The 18,080-nt window shown below is 41.5% G+C and overlaps 1 protein-coding gene across 1 annotated transcript in view; it reads right to left on the reverse strand.

Moving 5' to 3' along the window:
- ANOS1 (anosmin 1) overlaps window positions 1-18,080 on the reverse strand; it is a 232,047-nt gene that overhangs the window by 166,184 nt on the left and 47,783 nt on the right. Inside the window, exon 2 of the mRNA XM_066599923.1 lies at window positions 11,285-11,332. Coding sequence (XP_066456020.1) covers window positions 11,285-11,332 — 48 coding nt within the window. The remainder of the gene's footprint in view (window positions 1-11,284; window positions 11,333-18,080) is intronic.

The following is an 18,080-nucleotide window of genomic DNA, read 5'->3' on the forward strand; positions in this document are numbered from 1 at the left end:
GTATAGCAGCTGGACAAAAACATGAGCTTGGCTGCTGCATTCAGGATATATTGAAGGGGGGAGAGTTTAGTGAAAAGAAGGCCGATCAGTAGTGAGTTGCAGTAATTAAGCCAAGAGTGAATAAGGGCAACAATAAGAATTTTTTTTTTATTATTAAATCACTTTTTATTTGATGGCTTGACAGTGCGGAAAGCGCAGGTTCAGGGGATCTTTTTGAGGTGCAGGTGACATGAGCCAGCAAGAAAATGAATATAGGGAGTAAAGAAATGATCAGTGTCAAATTTGACCCCAAGACAGTGGGCATGTTGCCGAGGAGTTATGGTCATACCACAGACTAAGATGGAAATATCAAGTTTAGGTCAATTAGTAGACGGTCTGTACATTTTTTACTACAGTTCTGTAAGCAAACCCATGACATGTGCCAATATTAGATACTATAACCTAGTAACAAACATCACATGTATATGTATGTAGATAAAAGCCCCCGTATGTTTACTGTAACAGGGGATAGGGGGAACACGGCGGCCTTTACTGACATGTCCAAACCCCATTTTCCCAAACATCAGATGTTGGGGCCCAGTCAAGCCCTCTCTGTACACAATAGCTTGTAGGCAGATTAAATCAATTATCTGACACATCTGGCACATATTCATATGGTTTATTTTGTCCTAATCACTAAAGATCAGCAAGAAACAGGATGATGTTATGTCTAAGCAAGATGCAGGAAATGTATCGCTACATCTGAACCAGACATAGCAAATGTGTCCATAAGGATGAATATACACACCAAGTATAGATATGTATAACATAAAATAATGTAAAGAAACTTAAGAGTTGGAAAGTCAGACCCTAAACTACCAATGCAAGGAGACCCTACCTAAAAGTGGGGCAATTGCTCTGATGAGGGCAGTCCCACTTTAGGAACCCAGAGCAACTCTGACTCTCCCTAGATGGTGACAGAGAATGTGGACAGGTACATGGGGTCACCAGCCAGACACAGGGTGAGATTCCGCTGCAGGATCCCGCATGCGGAATCCAACCCATTCGTGTGCAGGAGGCCTAAAAGAGAAAAGATGTTACAACACTCCCGATAAAGTAAATAACCTCACAGACTTATCTGAACTGAGATGCAAGACTGGACCTAAAACCACTGAATTGACCAGAAACACCTTGAGACTGAGAGTAACCAGTGTCCTTTGTGAGGAGAAGTCATATCAAATGTGTACAAACTAATTCTGATTGGTCTACTGGGATGCACACCTCCCATCTGACCAATCCATCCACATACCAATAGAAAGGTGTTTCCAAAATGATAGTAAGTAGAGATGAGCGAGCGTACTGGGAAAAGCACTGATCGCTCGAGTAATTTGCTTTATCCGAGTATCGCTGTGCTCGTCCCTGAAGATTCGGGTGCTGCTGCGGCTGACAGGTGAGTCTCAGCGGGGAGCAGGGGAGAGCGGGCGGGAGAGAGGGAGAGAAAGATCTTACCTCCGTTCCTCCCCGCTCTCCCCTGCAGCTCCCCGCTCCGTGCCGGCACCCGAATCTTCAGATCCGAGCACAGCGATACTCGGATAAGGCAAATTACTCGAGCGAGTAGTGCTTTTCCGAGTACGCTCGCTCATCCCTAATAATAAGCATTCAGCAGAATGTAGATCACGTGAGTTAGTGCAGATGCTGTGATTGGTTGGCACTCCGTGACAGATGAATTGTACAAGGAGGTCAGTGAAAAAAAACTATGCAGTAGTAGAACAACATTTGAAATAATCCAAGAGGTCTATATTCTTCAGCCAATTGTTATCCATAATTGACCCCCAGACTAAGGCATTTACGCTGAAACACATCGGGGCTGATGCCATGGTGTGAGGCATACTTGACAATTGAGTTAGGTACTTTTTTCCTTCATACATTTTTGTACATGCATATATTATTCTTTATTAGTTTTTACTTGCACTTATACTCATACCTTATGTCTGATTTACTGTGGGTAATACTATATTGATGCATTTGCCTTGGGATTCGTTATCCTTGGCTCAGTATTTTTCTTATGTTGGTTCATCTTTTTACGATATTTTAATTGTTTTAATATGGTATTTTTGTGCACATTTTTTGTTGTTGTTCTATGTTTTCCAGGATTGTTTTCCAATTTTTTCCAACTTATACTATTCTTATACTTGCACTGAATATATTCCACCTCCGACTGCAGGCATTGTAGCTAATATTTCATCATGACAAACAATGTAATGAAGCCTGTCGGCTTAGAGCATCTGTTCAAAGAACAAACACAAGCAGACCATTTCCTGCTGTCAAAGCACAAGGAAAATTTACAACTCATGGCGCTGAAAAGTAGCCAGGTAAACAAGAGCATTTTGTACGCACTATAACTATCCTGTAGTTGTTTCAAGTAAATGCTTTGTCTCAGCATATGGCCTAAGGTAATAATGAAATAAGCAGCAGCTGAAGAGTTATATATCTAGAACATGGCCTGTACTGTGATGTACTCAATCAATGCACTTATCAATTGCTTATTGCACCTGAATAACACATATGGGGAATTAACTTAAAGAACCTAAAGTGCTATTGGACTGCAGTTGTTCTACAGTCTTTATGTCTTCAAGACACTCCTGATTGAGAAACTAATTTATATTCACGGCACAACACAGATACCACTTCCATTTAGTTCAAGCCTTGGTAGCTTAGCTTTTTTCTGATATATTGCACTCTTATGAACACTTGAGATAATATGTGTTCGGAGCATGCCTGTCCCTAAATAAAATGGTGTCATCTCTAGTACCTTCTATTGATGCTCCCTTAGGGCGTTGCATATAAAGCCTCATCATACAGTATTTAAATAAAGGTAGCTTTGCACATAAGGTGCTGGAGTAGCAGTGCCAGAACATTGGCAAAATATCACTACCCAATCAATGAACTATTGAATTGCATTCTGCACCAAGTTTGGGATTGGGGATGCAAGTTGTAGGTGTGTAGTCTATCGCAACAAGCGGTGATGCCGTTAGTAGTGACAGGTGATGTGCCCAAGGGGTACACATCTAGAGTTCCATTTACACCCACAGATGATCGCTCAAAATTCATCAGTTTTGAGTGATCATTTTGCATTTGCATTTTGCATTAGTTGATACTTTTCACTCCCTTCTCAGCCATAAACCGCAGCCCCCAGTGACGGATCTCAGTGCTGAAGAGCTGGCAGCCTACTTCAAAAAGAAAATTGATGACATTCATCAGGAAATAACTTCCTAATCCCAGACTAGCGATGACCCTAGTCTTGTCAGCACTGCATCTAGCTCCTGCTCACTGTCTGTACTCAGACCAATGACACAGAAAGAAGTCTCCAAATTGCTCTTCTCTACTCGCCCCACCACATCTCCTCCGATCCCTCTCCCTGGTGGTTCTTTCCCACCTCACCACTATATTCAACCTCTCTCTGACCTCTGGCATTTTTCCCTCTTCTTTCAAACATGCCAAAATATCCCCACTGCTAAAGATGCCAACTCTTGACACGACTGATGCTGCCAACTACCGACCCATCTCTAACCTCCCCTTCAACTCCAAACTTCTAGAATGCCTAGTTTACTCCCACCTTGTAAGCTATCCATCAGCGAACTCTCTCCTAGACCCCCTACAGTCTTGCTTCCGACCCCAAGACTCAACAGAAATTGCCCTTACAAGGGTATCTAACGACCTACTGACAGCCAAATCGAGGGGCGGTTACTCCCTACTGATCCTCCTCGACCTCTCCGCAGCATTTGACACTGTTGACCACAAACTCCTCCTCAGTATGCTTTGCTCCATTGGTCTAAAGGACACTGCTCTCTCCTGGTTCTCCTCCTACCGATCTGACCGCTCTTTCAGCGTCTCCTTTGCTGACTCTAACTTTCCTCCTCTTCCCCTTGCTGTTGGAGTACTCCATGCCTCGGTCCTCGGCCCCCTCATTTTCTCTATCTATACAGCCCCTATTGGACAAACCATCAGGAGATTTGGCCTCCAATACCACCTCTATGCTGACGACACCCAGCTATACACCTCTTCCCATGACATCTCTGCACCTTTCCTCCAAAACATCACCGACTGTCTGTCCGCTGTCTCTAACAATATGTCCTATCTCTACCTAAAACTAAACCTCTCTAAAACTGACCTTCTGGTGTTTCCAACCTCCACTAACCGACCTTATCCTGACATCTCCATCTCTGTGTGTGGCACCACCATAACTCCCAGACAGCACACCCACTGCCTTGGGGTCATAATCGACTCCTATCTCTCATTTAGCCCCTACATCCAATCTCTTGCCCGAAAATGTCAGCTGCACCTCAAGAACATCGCAAGAATCTGCTCTTTTCTCACCGTGGACACGCTAAAAACGCTTATTGTTGCTCTCATCGACTCTCGGCTCGATTATTGCAACTTGTTGCTGATAGACTTCCCCTGCATCAGGCTCTACCCTCTCCAATCCATTCTGAATGCGGCGGCCAGGCTCATCTTCTTGTCCAACCTATACTCAAACACATCTGGCCTTTGCCGGTCACTGCACTGGCTGCCTGTTAATTACAGAATTCAATTTAAACTCGCTACTTTCATCCACAAAGCCCTCCACAGCGCAGCGCCACCCTATATTGCCTCCCTCATCTCAATTCATCACCCAGCCTGGGCTCTCCGCTCTGCTAACAAAACTAGACTGCGCGCCCCTCTAACTCTCATTCCAAGACTTCTCCAGAGCAGCACCGGTCCTCTGCAACGCACTAACAAAGGCTACCCGAGCAATCCAGGACTCGCAGAACTTCAGGCGTGCTCTAAAAACATACCTCTTCAGGGAGGCATACCGCATTCCCTAAACAAACCCCTCTTTACTCCGCCTGATAACATGCTCCCTGACTTATTGACTGCAATCCCTGCTAGCCATCATAAACCGCTCCTGCAGTCATAGCAATTTTGCCGTCACAGGGCTAAATGTCTGACCATTATCTATGTGTATAGCATCCCTCACTGTCCACCCCGCCATACTGTGCACATCTCCAGCCCTTTACTTTCTGTATCACCCCAATACTTGTAGTATGTAAGCTCCTTGGAGCAGGACCCTCACCCCTATTGTTTACATCAACTGTGCTGTAATTTTTGTACTTTTGTCTTTCTGTATTCCCCCTGTCTATGTAAGCGCTGCGGAATATGTTTGCGGTATACAAATAAAGATTATTATTATTAGCTTCTAATGGGTTAATCAGCCCATTAGTTGCTAACTAGCTTCATTTGCATGTATTTAGAGAACAGCAGGTGGTCTGTTCTCTAAATACATTGCTATTGTTCTCCAGCAGGAGAGCAGCTGAAAGAATGTAATCAGCGCTGCTGGTTGAGAACTCAGTGCTGCTCTCCGTCTTATCAGGGACAACGGATTTTAAGCTCAGCTGAACTCAGTGATGGATGAAGAGTGCACGGTAAATGCACAATGGGCACACATTTACAAGCAACGATTATAGCTCAAAAGATGTCTTTTAGGCGAATTGTGAGCGCTAATTGTTGCATGTAAAAGGGCCTTATGCCTGTTCAAAGTATATTTGGAAACCATTATGCTATAGCAGTTGCACAAGGAAATTAGTCTTTACATGCCTATTTTGAAGGCTTCGCAAATTATATTAGATTTTCAATAACAGAAACCTCTAACCAGGACAGTAAAGATCTCATTCATTCTGGATATCAACAGTAGGCTGGATTCACACAATATGCCGTATGCATATTGCCCCTGAGAACCCATACATATGCTGTTTAATCTCCATGGACCCTGTTGATTGCATGTCCTATTCTTGTGCGTGTAAACAGACAATTATAGAACATTCAGCGATTTTTTTTTCCCACATACGTGATTGGTCTGTGAAAAATCATTCATATGAATATCCTCATGGGCCTTTACAGGACCATGTGTTGTGCGTGCAGTGTACAATGCAAAGACAGCACATGGCCTGAAAATACCGTCATGTGAATAGGCCAACAGTCAGAGATCCCATGCTTCACCAATGTGATCTCTTCACATGTATCTATGAAACATTAGAAGATCATTTTGACTGGATTTCGCATTTAGACATTGTACGAAGCCCTTATATATTAAAAAAGAGTGGTGGTTTCACATTACAGACAGGATAGGTCATCAATTCTTAATCGCCAGGGATTCAACCTTGGGATAACCAGCAATGAGCTGATGACCTGGCCTGCTGTCAGTTCAGCGGCATTGGATGTTGTCATAGGGAGTGGAAGCGAAAATGCCATAGTGGGCTTCATTCCCATTGAAATCAATGGGAGCAGAAGCCAGCTATTACACTTCCAACACTTTTGCCTCCGACACTGGGGTACGAGACGGAAATCCAATAGCAACTCCAGCTCTCATTGATTTCAGTGGGAGTAAAGCCAGCTATGACACTTCCACTTCCATCCCATGTGATGACACCTAGCCCCACTGCACTGACTGCAAGTCAAGTGATCAGCTAACTGCTGGTTATCCCAAGGGTGGGTCCTTGGCAATTAATTATCGATGACGTATCATGAGGATAGGTCATCAAAACTAACCGACCTGGGAACCCCCTTTAATAATATTTTTGGAGAAGGATTTCATTAATCCATGTGACTGCACTGATAGTTTAATTGAAATGAATCTTCTAAATAGGCACAAGATAAAGCATTTTCTATGTGCAAGTGTTCCTACTCCATTGGCTCGATGGATACATATGAAAGAATCCGGACTTGAACGCATAGAAGGAAATCTTTGAATTAAACAGTAAGCGACATTGTTCGTGCAGACAGAACACTTGACTAGTATTTTATTATTTTAATAATTTAAACTGGATTTGGCCCAGCTGCAAAGCACTGCCAACACTGACATCAATCATCTTATGGCAGGGAACACTCCAATAATGTAGAATAATCATCTACCTTATTTGTGCTCTAAGTTATTATCCTCGGTCAAAAGCTAAAGACCAAGAATCTCAAGAGGATCATAAAAAGGAAGATGATCCATAAACTGCAGACCACTTATACAATTTGGACATCTCTAATCAGATTAGTCTAAATGTTTAAATGGTGGCCAAGTATTTAACTGTTTGTAGATATAATCTACTGACATATTAAAGAGTCAAGTGGGACAGAGCCATAGAACTCAAAATGTTCTCTACATTAATCTTGTTGATTTAATCACTGAATGGGTCCTATTAAATTGAGCAGATGTACATTCACATTAATCAACCAGATTCACACTGTTGGCTTCAGTACACTTTAATATTACTAGTAATGTATTTTGTAATGCTTTAATAGTAGCTAAGAGGTTTAGGTAATCTACTATAAGAAAATGTCATGCTGAGATTTTTATACATATCTATGGCCTATAAATATTAAAGCTTGCTATTATACAACATGGATCATCTCTGCTTCCTTGAGGTTTTCACAATTAAGATTCCCTGGGATTCGAAAATGACCAAATAAAATAGAAGAATAAATGCTTCTAAATGTAAAACTATAAAGTGGTGTTCTATAATCTACCGCAATGTCATTACAGGGGTTTTCTTTCAATACTGAAGAATGGAAAGCACCTACTCAAATGTGGCCACTGTCATAGGAACAACAAAAATAGCTGACGTCTCAGATCTGGAACATGATGGACATAAATGGCTGTAATAGAGTATGCCGGATTTACATCATACTCTCTGGCATTATGACAGACAAGATAGTGCAGCATATACACATGTAGCAAAGCTGAAAAGTTGACACGTAGTGTGTTAAACCGTAGCACAGTGCATTTTCTTGTGTTTTCAATAGCTATTCAATCTTTTACGGGCAGGCATGGAGACTCTAGTACCCTGTTGTACCGCCTCTAGCTTGGATACAAGATGTGATACGGGTGGGCATGGAGGCTCTATTACCCTGTTGTACTGCTTCTAGCTTGAATGCAAGATGTGATACGTGTGGGCATGGAGGTATACAGGTTCTGTATAGTATATGTAACTGAACTAGATCATGAAAACTCATAGGCTGTGAAAGTTGGCATCCCAGGTGGTATCATACATGTTCTATTGGTAATAAATCTGGTCCCCGGGCAGGCCACAGAAGTGTTTCAATGTTGTGAAGGCATTCCTGTAACACCCTTGTGTGTGTGTCCAAACAGGCTAAAAATGCCTCTTGGAAGCCGCCATGAGAGACAACACATGTGACTGCAGGGAGTCTTGAACATATCACTGAGCTGTCATTATCCTTCCTAACCCAGTCATGTGACATGCCATCCCCCCCAGACCATCACACCAGCAGTGGGGGAAGTGCGGTTGCACATCAAAGGCAGGATTGAGGTACCCACACCTAGGTCTCAAACCTCAAACACAGCTGTTGTCAGTGCCCAAACTAAACCTGGATTTGTTGCTGAAGATAACCCAGTGCTACTCCATAGCAGTCCAGTTTCATCATTCATAACACCACTGTAAATGGAGGCAATGGTGGGTATCAAAGGCAGTATAAGTAATGAGTGCTGTAAGACCAAATGTCCTTCAGCGAAGTACCTGGAAATGATTCCGATAGACACAGGGGCCTGTAATGATGGTGTCATCTGTCTCTGGATGGTGCACAATGAAACAGTTGGAGCTGCTCACAATTGTTGATTGATCAGATGATACTCTCTGCTGGTGGTCTGTAGAGGGTGTCCTGAGCCTGGTCACCTTGTGTGCGTGCCCTTATGCATCCACTGGTCCCAACATCTTCTAAAAGTCTTGTCAGAATTGCCCAAGTGGCATGCAATGTGTCAATACGACCATCGAGCTTCTGGTATTCGAATAATGGGCCCCTCTCAAATTCTGTTAATTCAGCAAAATCTCTTAGATTGCATCATAGAGGCATGTCTAGTGCTCAAAAAGTGCTACAAAACCAGAAAAAAAGGTTCACTACACACAAGTAGAGCTTTTTATAGCTCAAGGCTGGAACCACTTTGAGGGACTCAGGTGGCAAGACCATTCATCTAATCACACGACAAGTCTGCATGCAGTTACATCTCAGGCATATATACAAATGATTAGAGTTGTTGTATGATTAGTTGAACAGTCTTACCACCTGAGGCCCTAAAAGTGGTTCCAACCTTGTAAAAAGGTTCTCAGAGGCTACTTGTGTGTAGTGGACCTCTAGAGTTTGTTGACCACTAGACATGCCTCTAGAAAGAGGATTTCACCCAGAGTTCGAGAGGGGGCACACCATTATTGGAATGCAATAAGCTGGATGGTCATATCAATGAATTGCCCACCACTTAGGCCATTATGACCAGACAGTTAGGAGGTGTTGGGACTAGTGGGTGCATGAAGCCATGCACACAAGGCAACTAGGTTCAGTATGTCCTCAAAAAACTAGCGGTAGAGAGGATTGTCTGATTGTCTGACAAGCATGATCAGCTTTAACGGTTTGCTATCTGACATCCAGAGACATATGGCACCTTCATTATAGGCCTCTTTGTCTGTTGGAACCATTTCTGTGTGCTTGGCAGAGGGACATTTGGTCTCATGGTGTCCATTATGCTTTTGACACCCACTCACCGTCGCCTTTGTTTGCAGTTGTGTCATCAACAATGAAACTGGACTGCTACAGAGTGGAACCGGGTTGTCTTCAGAGACTAAAGGCCCATTTACACTGGACGATTATCGCTAAATATTCGCTAATCGGCGATTGTTTTAGCGATAATTGGTGCGTGTAAATGGGTCACCCGCTTTTCGGGCACTTTTAGCTGATCATTAAAATCAAGCTAACCTAAAAATCATCCCTCACTTTTATCAGTAGTTCTCCATGGGGAGTGCTGATAGCATTGTTTCCCCATGGAGAACAAAGGATCTGAGCCTGTGTTCAGAGAAGGCTTCATTTGCATACATAATTGGTATTTAAGTAGCTGAGTAACTACTTAAATACCAATTATTTTTTATGCAAAATAATTGCTCAAAGCTGTCGCTCAAACTGTTGTTTGAGCTATCTTTGAGCAATAATCTGCTCGTGTAAATGGGCCTTAAGCCAGGGCCCTAATGATGCCCATGTTCATGTCTAGAGCTCTAGGGGTGAGCCTCAATCCTGCCTTTGCTGTGGAGCAGCATACTACCGCCACTGCTGGTGTGATGGTCTGGGGGGGAGGGTTGCATCGCATATGACAGTTGGTTAACCCTAGTAGTGATATGAGGAAAAATGACAGTGCAGTGATATGTTAAAGACTTCCCACAGCCAAATATATTGCCTCTCATGGCAGGACTTCCAAGAGGCACTTTCCAGCAGGATAATGCTCGGCCGCACAAAGCATGGATGTCACTGGAATGTCTCCACAACATTGCCACACTTCTGTGGTTTGTCCAGTCAACAGATTTATTGCTATTATAACATGCATGGAAATATCTGGAATGCTATCATCGAGAGCCTATGAGTTTACCCGATCTAGTGGCTCAGTTACAGCAAATGTGGACTAATATGCCACAGGATACTATAAAAAATCTGTATGCCTCCATGCCCGCCATACCACATCTTGTATCCAGGCTAGAGGCTGTACAACAGGGTACTTAGAGCCTCCCCCAGTGTTTAGTTTTCCACAATGAATTATCCTTTTGCTCTGATATTATAATCACTTATTAGACCAACATTACAATCACACCTAGAAAGTTTAATTCAACTCCAACAACTCCTTCTAGGTGCTTGATTTCTTTTTAGAATAAGTGTATATGTATTGTTTATGATATTATATATACAGATAGATACTCATAAACATACAGTATTACAGCAAAGCCTTCTCTTCAGTGTTTGAGAGCAAGTCAAGCTGAATTACCATACCATTTGATATAATGCATCTTTCGTTGACACAGCTTAATGAGATTCCTGTCTAATAGAACCCATTAGTCATAAGTTTATGTGCTCTTTGGATTTCTAATGGCAGAGCTACAATAAATAATGAGTCGCCTTCAACCCCCTAAATCATTGAAAGTATCTGAACTGATTAGTTGCCCCTCCCAGAGAAACATGGGGTTAAATGAACAAGCGTTCTCACTTCAATTCTAAACTTGTCAAGTCTTGAATAAGCACTATCACTGAAAAGCAATGTTTAAATGAAGTCCTCAACAGTGAAGGAGTTATTATGGTACTTAAAAAGCCCTGGGAGTAAGGAGAGAAGGATGAATCACACAAAGAGAGAACATTTTTCCACGTCATTTATTAATGGTTCATTTTTCTCACTTTCGTTTTTTTTATTTAAAGAAAGAACAACTGATGAGCATAAAAGGGCCAAACATGTATTTACCTTTGAACATTGCTTGTGATTCTGGCACCAAATCAAGGAACCATTGTTCTGAAATAAATGGAGAGATCAGTTAGTAAAAACACATCAAAAGATCCCTGTTCATTCCTGTTTAGTGTAATCATTTGACCAGAACAAAACTGTCTTTCTGAATATAATGTATCTAAGCCTTGTGAAAATGTAAATAGTTTAAATGGATTCTATGGGACTAAAATATTGACAACATATCCTTAGGCTGTCTCACCAATAGCAGATATATGGCAGTTCGACTGCCGGTGAAACTCACTGATTGTTTGAAAAAACTGTATCATTGAGTGAGCACTGCGGCTTCTTCAATAGATACCAGACACAGCGCCATACATGTTGTGGCAGTAGTGACCGTAATTGCAGCTCAATCCCATTAACTTGGATGGAACTCAGCTGCACATAGACCATGTAAACAATGAACATGATGTCACAGACCTGAGAAGAGGCCACCGAGCTTGCCTGAGAATTGGGGTTGGGTGCACAGAGTTAGGATATCCAATATTGATGACCCATCCTAAGGTTAAGTAATCAAAATTTTAGTCTTCGGTAACCCCTTTAATATAAACTACCGTAGTCATGTCCCGTGTTTGATCATTGCTGTCTGGACAAAATTTTTACTTTTACGACTCAAGAATCATGGGTGGGACAAATATTTTACATGACATTTAAGCTATTTATTGAAATTGATCATACCCACAGATGTCAGTAAGGTATTTGTTGGTATCTATAATATGTTTTGTGGCCCTTTTATTGAAATTCATATGTTGAAAAGGTTAAAGAGTTTTCATAAGTGGAAGTTATGGACCACAACCAATCGCAAAGTGGTAGTAAATCACAAGACCACTTCAGATTTTTCATACATATGCTATTCCCAACCTGGTGCCATACAGGTAGTACAATATAGCTTTCTTGCCTTGATGGATGCTATGTTGAATTTCTCTACACAACCCTTGGTTGGGAGCGGTAATATGCGGAAAAAGGGCCATGAGGGCTTAGGCTCCTCTTTGTCTTTATTTACTAAGAAAAAAAAAAAAAGAGAAAACTTAACCTTTATTGGTTTCACTAAAATCTAAAATCACTGACTCAGTATAAATAGGAAAATGTCACTATTGCGTATGAAGCTATATTTCAGGTCAGCTTATATTTAAACTCCTGGTAAAGCTGCCTGAATAAAATGTCTATACATATAAATGACTACCAGCTTCAGTTGTGTTGCTAGTATAAACTAGCTCTCAGAGTTAGTACCTCTCTCATACTCGGTGTTTATATCTAAACCAAAAAATGCCCTGGCAACTTAGAGAAATCAACTAGTCTCATGCAATTTTAGAGACTAAAGTACTTCCACATACTCAATAAATATAGTCAGATGGCCCTTCCATCTACTACTTAGAAAGTCCCAGGCGTTTCTATCAATAAAGCATCATCAGGAGTTTGATGAACGTTTATATTTAGTATAAAAATTAAAATAAAGAGATTTCCCTATCCATATATTATATATACAAGTTCTCTATATAGAATTACTTAGAAACATAGCCTAGTGGTATTGATAGCAGCCATAATGTGCCCACACAGACACTACTTGTCACAATCCTATTAGACTGCTTGTCAGAGGCTTGGCTTCATCTGAATTTCTGCACTGGCAGACTCACTACTCAATAGCAAAGCAACAGAGGATGATGTGTCATAATGACGTGGCACCCAACCATCGGTCAATCCCTTGAGCCACTAGGAACGGTCCTTTTTCACTTGGAATTGTTGGCATCCCAGCAGTCAGACTGCATTAATCATGAAGGACTAGAGGAATATCTAGCAACAGGAACCAACTTCAACTGTTATAACTTAATTTATTAAATGGCTTTTAATAATCACATTTGTAAAGTTGTTCCTTTGCTGGTGTTGTTGGGTATGTCTCTATTCCTTCCATGGTACATGGACCTTGTCCCTCTCTGGATTCATCCTTTCTCACCGAATAAGGAATTTACTCCACTTAACTGTAGGTTTTATTTGGTGTTGTACTCTAGCATATATTTGACTAGTAAATGGAAGAGGACTTTCATAAAACAGAAATATGTATTGCAACTATATAGCCACATACTGATATAAGAAGAAAAAGTATAAATATAAACATAATGGTGGCTCTTAATAAATAGGGTGTTATTATCTCCCCAAGAGATAGCCAATGGGATCAAGTTAAGCTATTCAGCGCCTACTGAACAATGAGACAAGTCCATCAGTATACTGTATTTGTAAGTGAACAATGCAAATAAGGGAGATGGAATAAATCCTCTACAGTGCCACCTATTGAAAGGCAGCATTCCTTTGAGTCAAAGTGGGACTTTTTATACAAGTCTTGTTACAATGACTGGGAATCAAAAGCAAAGCCAGACTCCATGTACATACAGCTGTTTCCGGGTTATTGCCCATCATCAGTGTACAGTAGGAGTCTGGCTTTTGCTAGTGAGAGGCCTGGGACAGGGGTCAGAAACGCTCTTTTCTCCTTAGGGAGAGCAACTATATACTATAAACTAAGTGAGGAGACTCAAATGGCCACGCACGCTCCTCTGGGTAATATGCAAATAAGGGAGATGGAATAAATCCTCTACAGTGCCACCTATTGAAAGGCAGCATTCCTTCGAGTCAAAGTGGGACTTTTTATACAAGTCTTCCCAGTCATTGTAACAAGACTTGTATAAAAAGTCCCACTTTGACTCAAAGGAATGCTGCCTTTCAATAGGTGGCACTGTAGAGGATTTATTCCATCTCCCTTATTTGCATATTACCCAGAGGAGCGTGCGTGGCCATTTGAGTCTCCTCACTTAGTTTATAGTATATAGTTGCTCTCCCTAAGGACTAAGTGAACAACGTAACATTTTTGGGACATTAGGAAATGGTAACTAGACTGATCAATAGCATATACGATTCCTGAAAATAAACTAATAAGTACTTAAATCCAGAATGTGCTATTTCATTTTGTTCTTCTACTGTTATTAAGACTACTTGGCTTGATCGGTAAGCAGTGATTTTATTACAGAAGTAACTTTGCTCTCTCAAATCTATCATATGAGCTTGTGTTTAAGCAGTATGAAACAGCCACACAAGGCTTGGCAGACGAAGACCGTTACAGGCCAACAGCCTAATAGTTAAGTAGAGATTAGTGTAGTAGTTAAGCATTTGGCCCCGTTTTGTGGTCAGTAATTGCCAAACCAGGACTCAACTAAATGTTATTGCTGGAATTGGGACAAATTGTTCAAGGCGAATAAACCATGAACATCTACCAATATTAACATCAAAGGTTTCATTTAAAAAGTTAAAAATAATGTCTAAATGATCTAACAGCATGAATTTCTTAATTGGAAAGAAAAATAAAATTCTTGCTGGTTTAGGTTGTCCCAAAGCAGAAATCATAACTTTATTAAATTGTTATAACGGCTTTTGCTGGGAATGCATTAAAATATGCCAAAATGTAGGGGAACCTAGACTAATATATTAGAGAACTGCACAAACAGCAATTCCCTGATATATTCAGGAGAGATTGTAAGATTGCATGGCTCTGGGCAATGCATATTCTCTGCCATACCCTCCAAATCTGACAGCAGAAAACAGTTTACCACTAGGGCTATATTAATACTACTGCTCTGCTGTACGTTCCGGGAAATCTCCTGCAGTTATTTGCCAAATGTATCCATAGGTTATAATGGTCCGACATAAGCCTTAAAGGGGTTGTCCCGCGCCGAAACGTTTTTTTTTTTCAATAGCCCCCCCCCCCCCGTTCGGCGCGAGACAAACCCGATGCATGTGTTGAAAAAAAAAAACGGATAGTACTTACCCGAATCCCCACGCTCCGGTGACTTCTTACTTACCTTGCGAAGATGGCCGCCGGGATCTTCACCCTCGGTGGACCGCAGGTCTTCTGTGCGGTCCATTGCCGATTCCAGCCTCCTGATTGGCTGGAATCGGCACACGTGACGGGGCGGAGCTACGAGGAGCAGCTCTCCAGCACGAGCAGCCCCATTCAACACGGAGAAGACCGGACTGCGCAAGCGCGTCTAATCGGGCGATTAGATGCTGAAAAATAGACGGCACCATGGAGACGAGGACGCTAGCAATGGAACAGGTAAGTGAATAACTTCTCTATGGCTCATAATTAATGCACAATGTACATTACAAAGTGCATTAATATGGCCATACAGAAGTGTATACCCCAACTTTGTTTCGCGGGACAACCCCTTTAAAGGTGTTCTTTTGGTGTTGGTGCCAGTGGTATGCATTGTCAAAGCTTTATTTTGTTTTGCTTCTATTGAAAGGTGAAGTCATCTGGGTTTTATAAAGAAATCCCGCCCAATTCTCCCTTTAAAATATTTATCTCCTGTGGGTCCAAGGAAACAAATGTCAAAATCCTGACCCGTTGGTATAGTACTCCCTGCGTTCTCCATCTCATGTACCCAGCATAATCAGATCTCTGCTAGAGATGCAATGGGAAGAGGGTCACTGCGACTCTCACTTGGTATAGTTGCCCTGCACTAAAGACCAGGTAGGAAGAAATAATTTTTCTATATATGAAGTTATGTCTAAGATCTATTCAAAATAGCACAGAAATGGCCCTTCTTTCTATTGCGCCACTCCCAATGCCATTTTTTTTAAAGAAGACCTTCTCTGTCATTTCTTATTGGCTATAAGAGTCCTCATTCCCTGGTTTTGGAGATCCACCTTGGTACCAACAAGATTGCAATGAATGGACTTGCTTCATGCCATTATTAAGAGGGAGGATCTCACCATTCCAGGGCATAGTAGTTTTGAAGACCTTACCCATGTATGGTCTTCTTGGACCTGGTTTAAAGACTCTTACACTTTTGCTCATTAGGTGGAAACAGTTAACCTAGATGAGTTATTTCTCTGATGGAATGCTTTATTAATGGCACTGGTCTCTTAAATGAATGTACTTCAGAATATCACTTTTTCTTTTCCTTCTCTCATTATCATGGCTCCCTTACCATCTTCTACCTTACTACATCCCTTTATTGTTCCTTTTCTCCCTTTTCTCCTATTGTCTATTGCTCCTTTTACACCTAACAAGAACCTCATCATTCTTGTTTGCCCAAGCGAATGAGCTGGTGATGTCATCAGTAGCACATTCGCGCTCGGGCAGTCTGTTTAGACAGGCAAATTCTCATTGGGAATCATGAACTTCTTGTTCACTTATTGCTCAGTGTTTTGCATTCCTATGTGAAACACTGAATGATCAGTGTTTAAATGTAGCAAGAAGCCAACGAGCTGACGATGATTTTTGAAACTGAACGATGAATAGACTATGGATCTCAATGTGGATAAAAAGGTGTGATATGTCACTTCTTGATGCAGATTCCATGCCATTTCGGTGTGGAATCTCTGTTGAGAATTCCTTTGTGTGAAAATACCCTTAAAAGGTTTGAAATGGGTATTAAACATGTTGGTAATTGCATAAAAATTGTTTGCAATGAAAATATCAGATTCTAAAAAGCTATAAATGAATATTTTTCTAAATACGACCATGTCAGTCATAGTCTAGTAAGCAAGCAAGAACGAGCTTTGTGAATACAAATGACATTGCTTCATGAAGAAGCAGAGATATCACATATCTAAGGATGTTATGCTCTTACACCCTTCCTAAATCAACAGGAGAGACATGAAGCCTTAGGATAATATGTCATAAGAAAATAGATCATGACCCACAAACTGCCTTTAAAAGACACATTTGCTGTGTTATCCACAGTAATACAGCCACAAGCAGCAGGAAACATTCACACTTGTGACAGTCAGTTAAATAGAACAGTCGTGAGTGTTTTAGTACAGAAAACATTATACAGAATATGCTACCAATAACGAGTATGCAGATAATCTAGTGTTCCCTGTCTAACAGATTACTGTATTCACCACCTCACATCACAACAGCTAAAATCTCAGATATTGAAGGAATTTCATGTAGTAGCTGAGGGCCTCATCATTGTGGTATTTATGTTTACAGTTAGTTTGTAGCATATTAACATTTTATTCTACCCTGCCCCAGTTTTGGCGCCTCCGCGCCGCTGACGTGTCAGATTCGACCCCTCCCCGCTGCGACGCTGCGCACGTCAATGCTAGTTTGTGGGTTTGTGGCTGGCTTGGGAGAGAGAGAAATTAAAAGCTTTGCAACCGGCGGGTCACATACAAAAATGCTTGAGTCTCCCATTAAAGTCAATGGGGTTCATTACTCAAATAGAGCTCTCGAATTTTACAAAAAGCTTGACTCGAATAACGAGGACCCGAGCATTTTGGTGCTCGCTCATCTCTAATTAGCAGTTTATTGTCAAGATTGGCCATCAATAGCAGATTGGCAGAATCCATCACCTGGGATTCCCGTCAATCAACTGTTTGCCTGGCTGCCATAAACATGCACTAAGCTGATTTCTGCAGGAAGCAGTCAGCTTCGATCCAACTGCTTTGGCTTGGCTTGGTATTACACCCATTCAATTGGAACTTGGCCTGCAATACCAAGCCTGGCCATTCCAGTGGAAACAGAGCTGTCTGCTTCATGTACAAATCAGCTCAGTGCAAAAACGTATCTACTCAGTGATTGGTATGGATCCTAGGCAATGGGCCTCCACCATTTTACTATTGATGACCTATTGTAAGGATAGTCGAGCAATAGTTTACTACTGGACAATCCGTTTAAAACTGACGACAAAAATGTTTGCAGTGAGAGCCTAAATCAGTTTTACTATCCATTTAAAAAAACTAAGATTAAAGGGAAAATTAA

This window comes from Eleutherodactylus coqui, chromosome 4, assembly GCF_035609145.1.
Source record: "Eleutherodactylus coqui strain aEleCoq1 chromosome 4, aEleCoq1.hap1, whole genome shotgun sequence".
Lineage (NCBI taxonomy): Eukaryota > Metazoa > Chordata > Amphibia > Anura > Eleutherodactylidae > Eleutherodactylus > Eleutherodactylus coqui.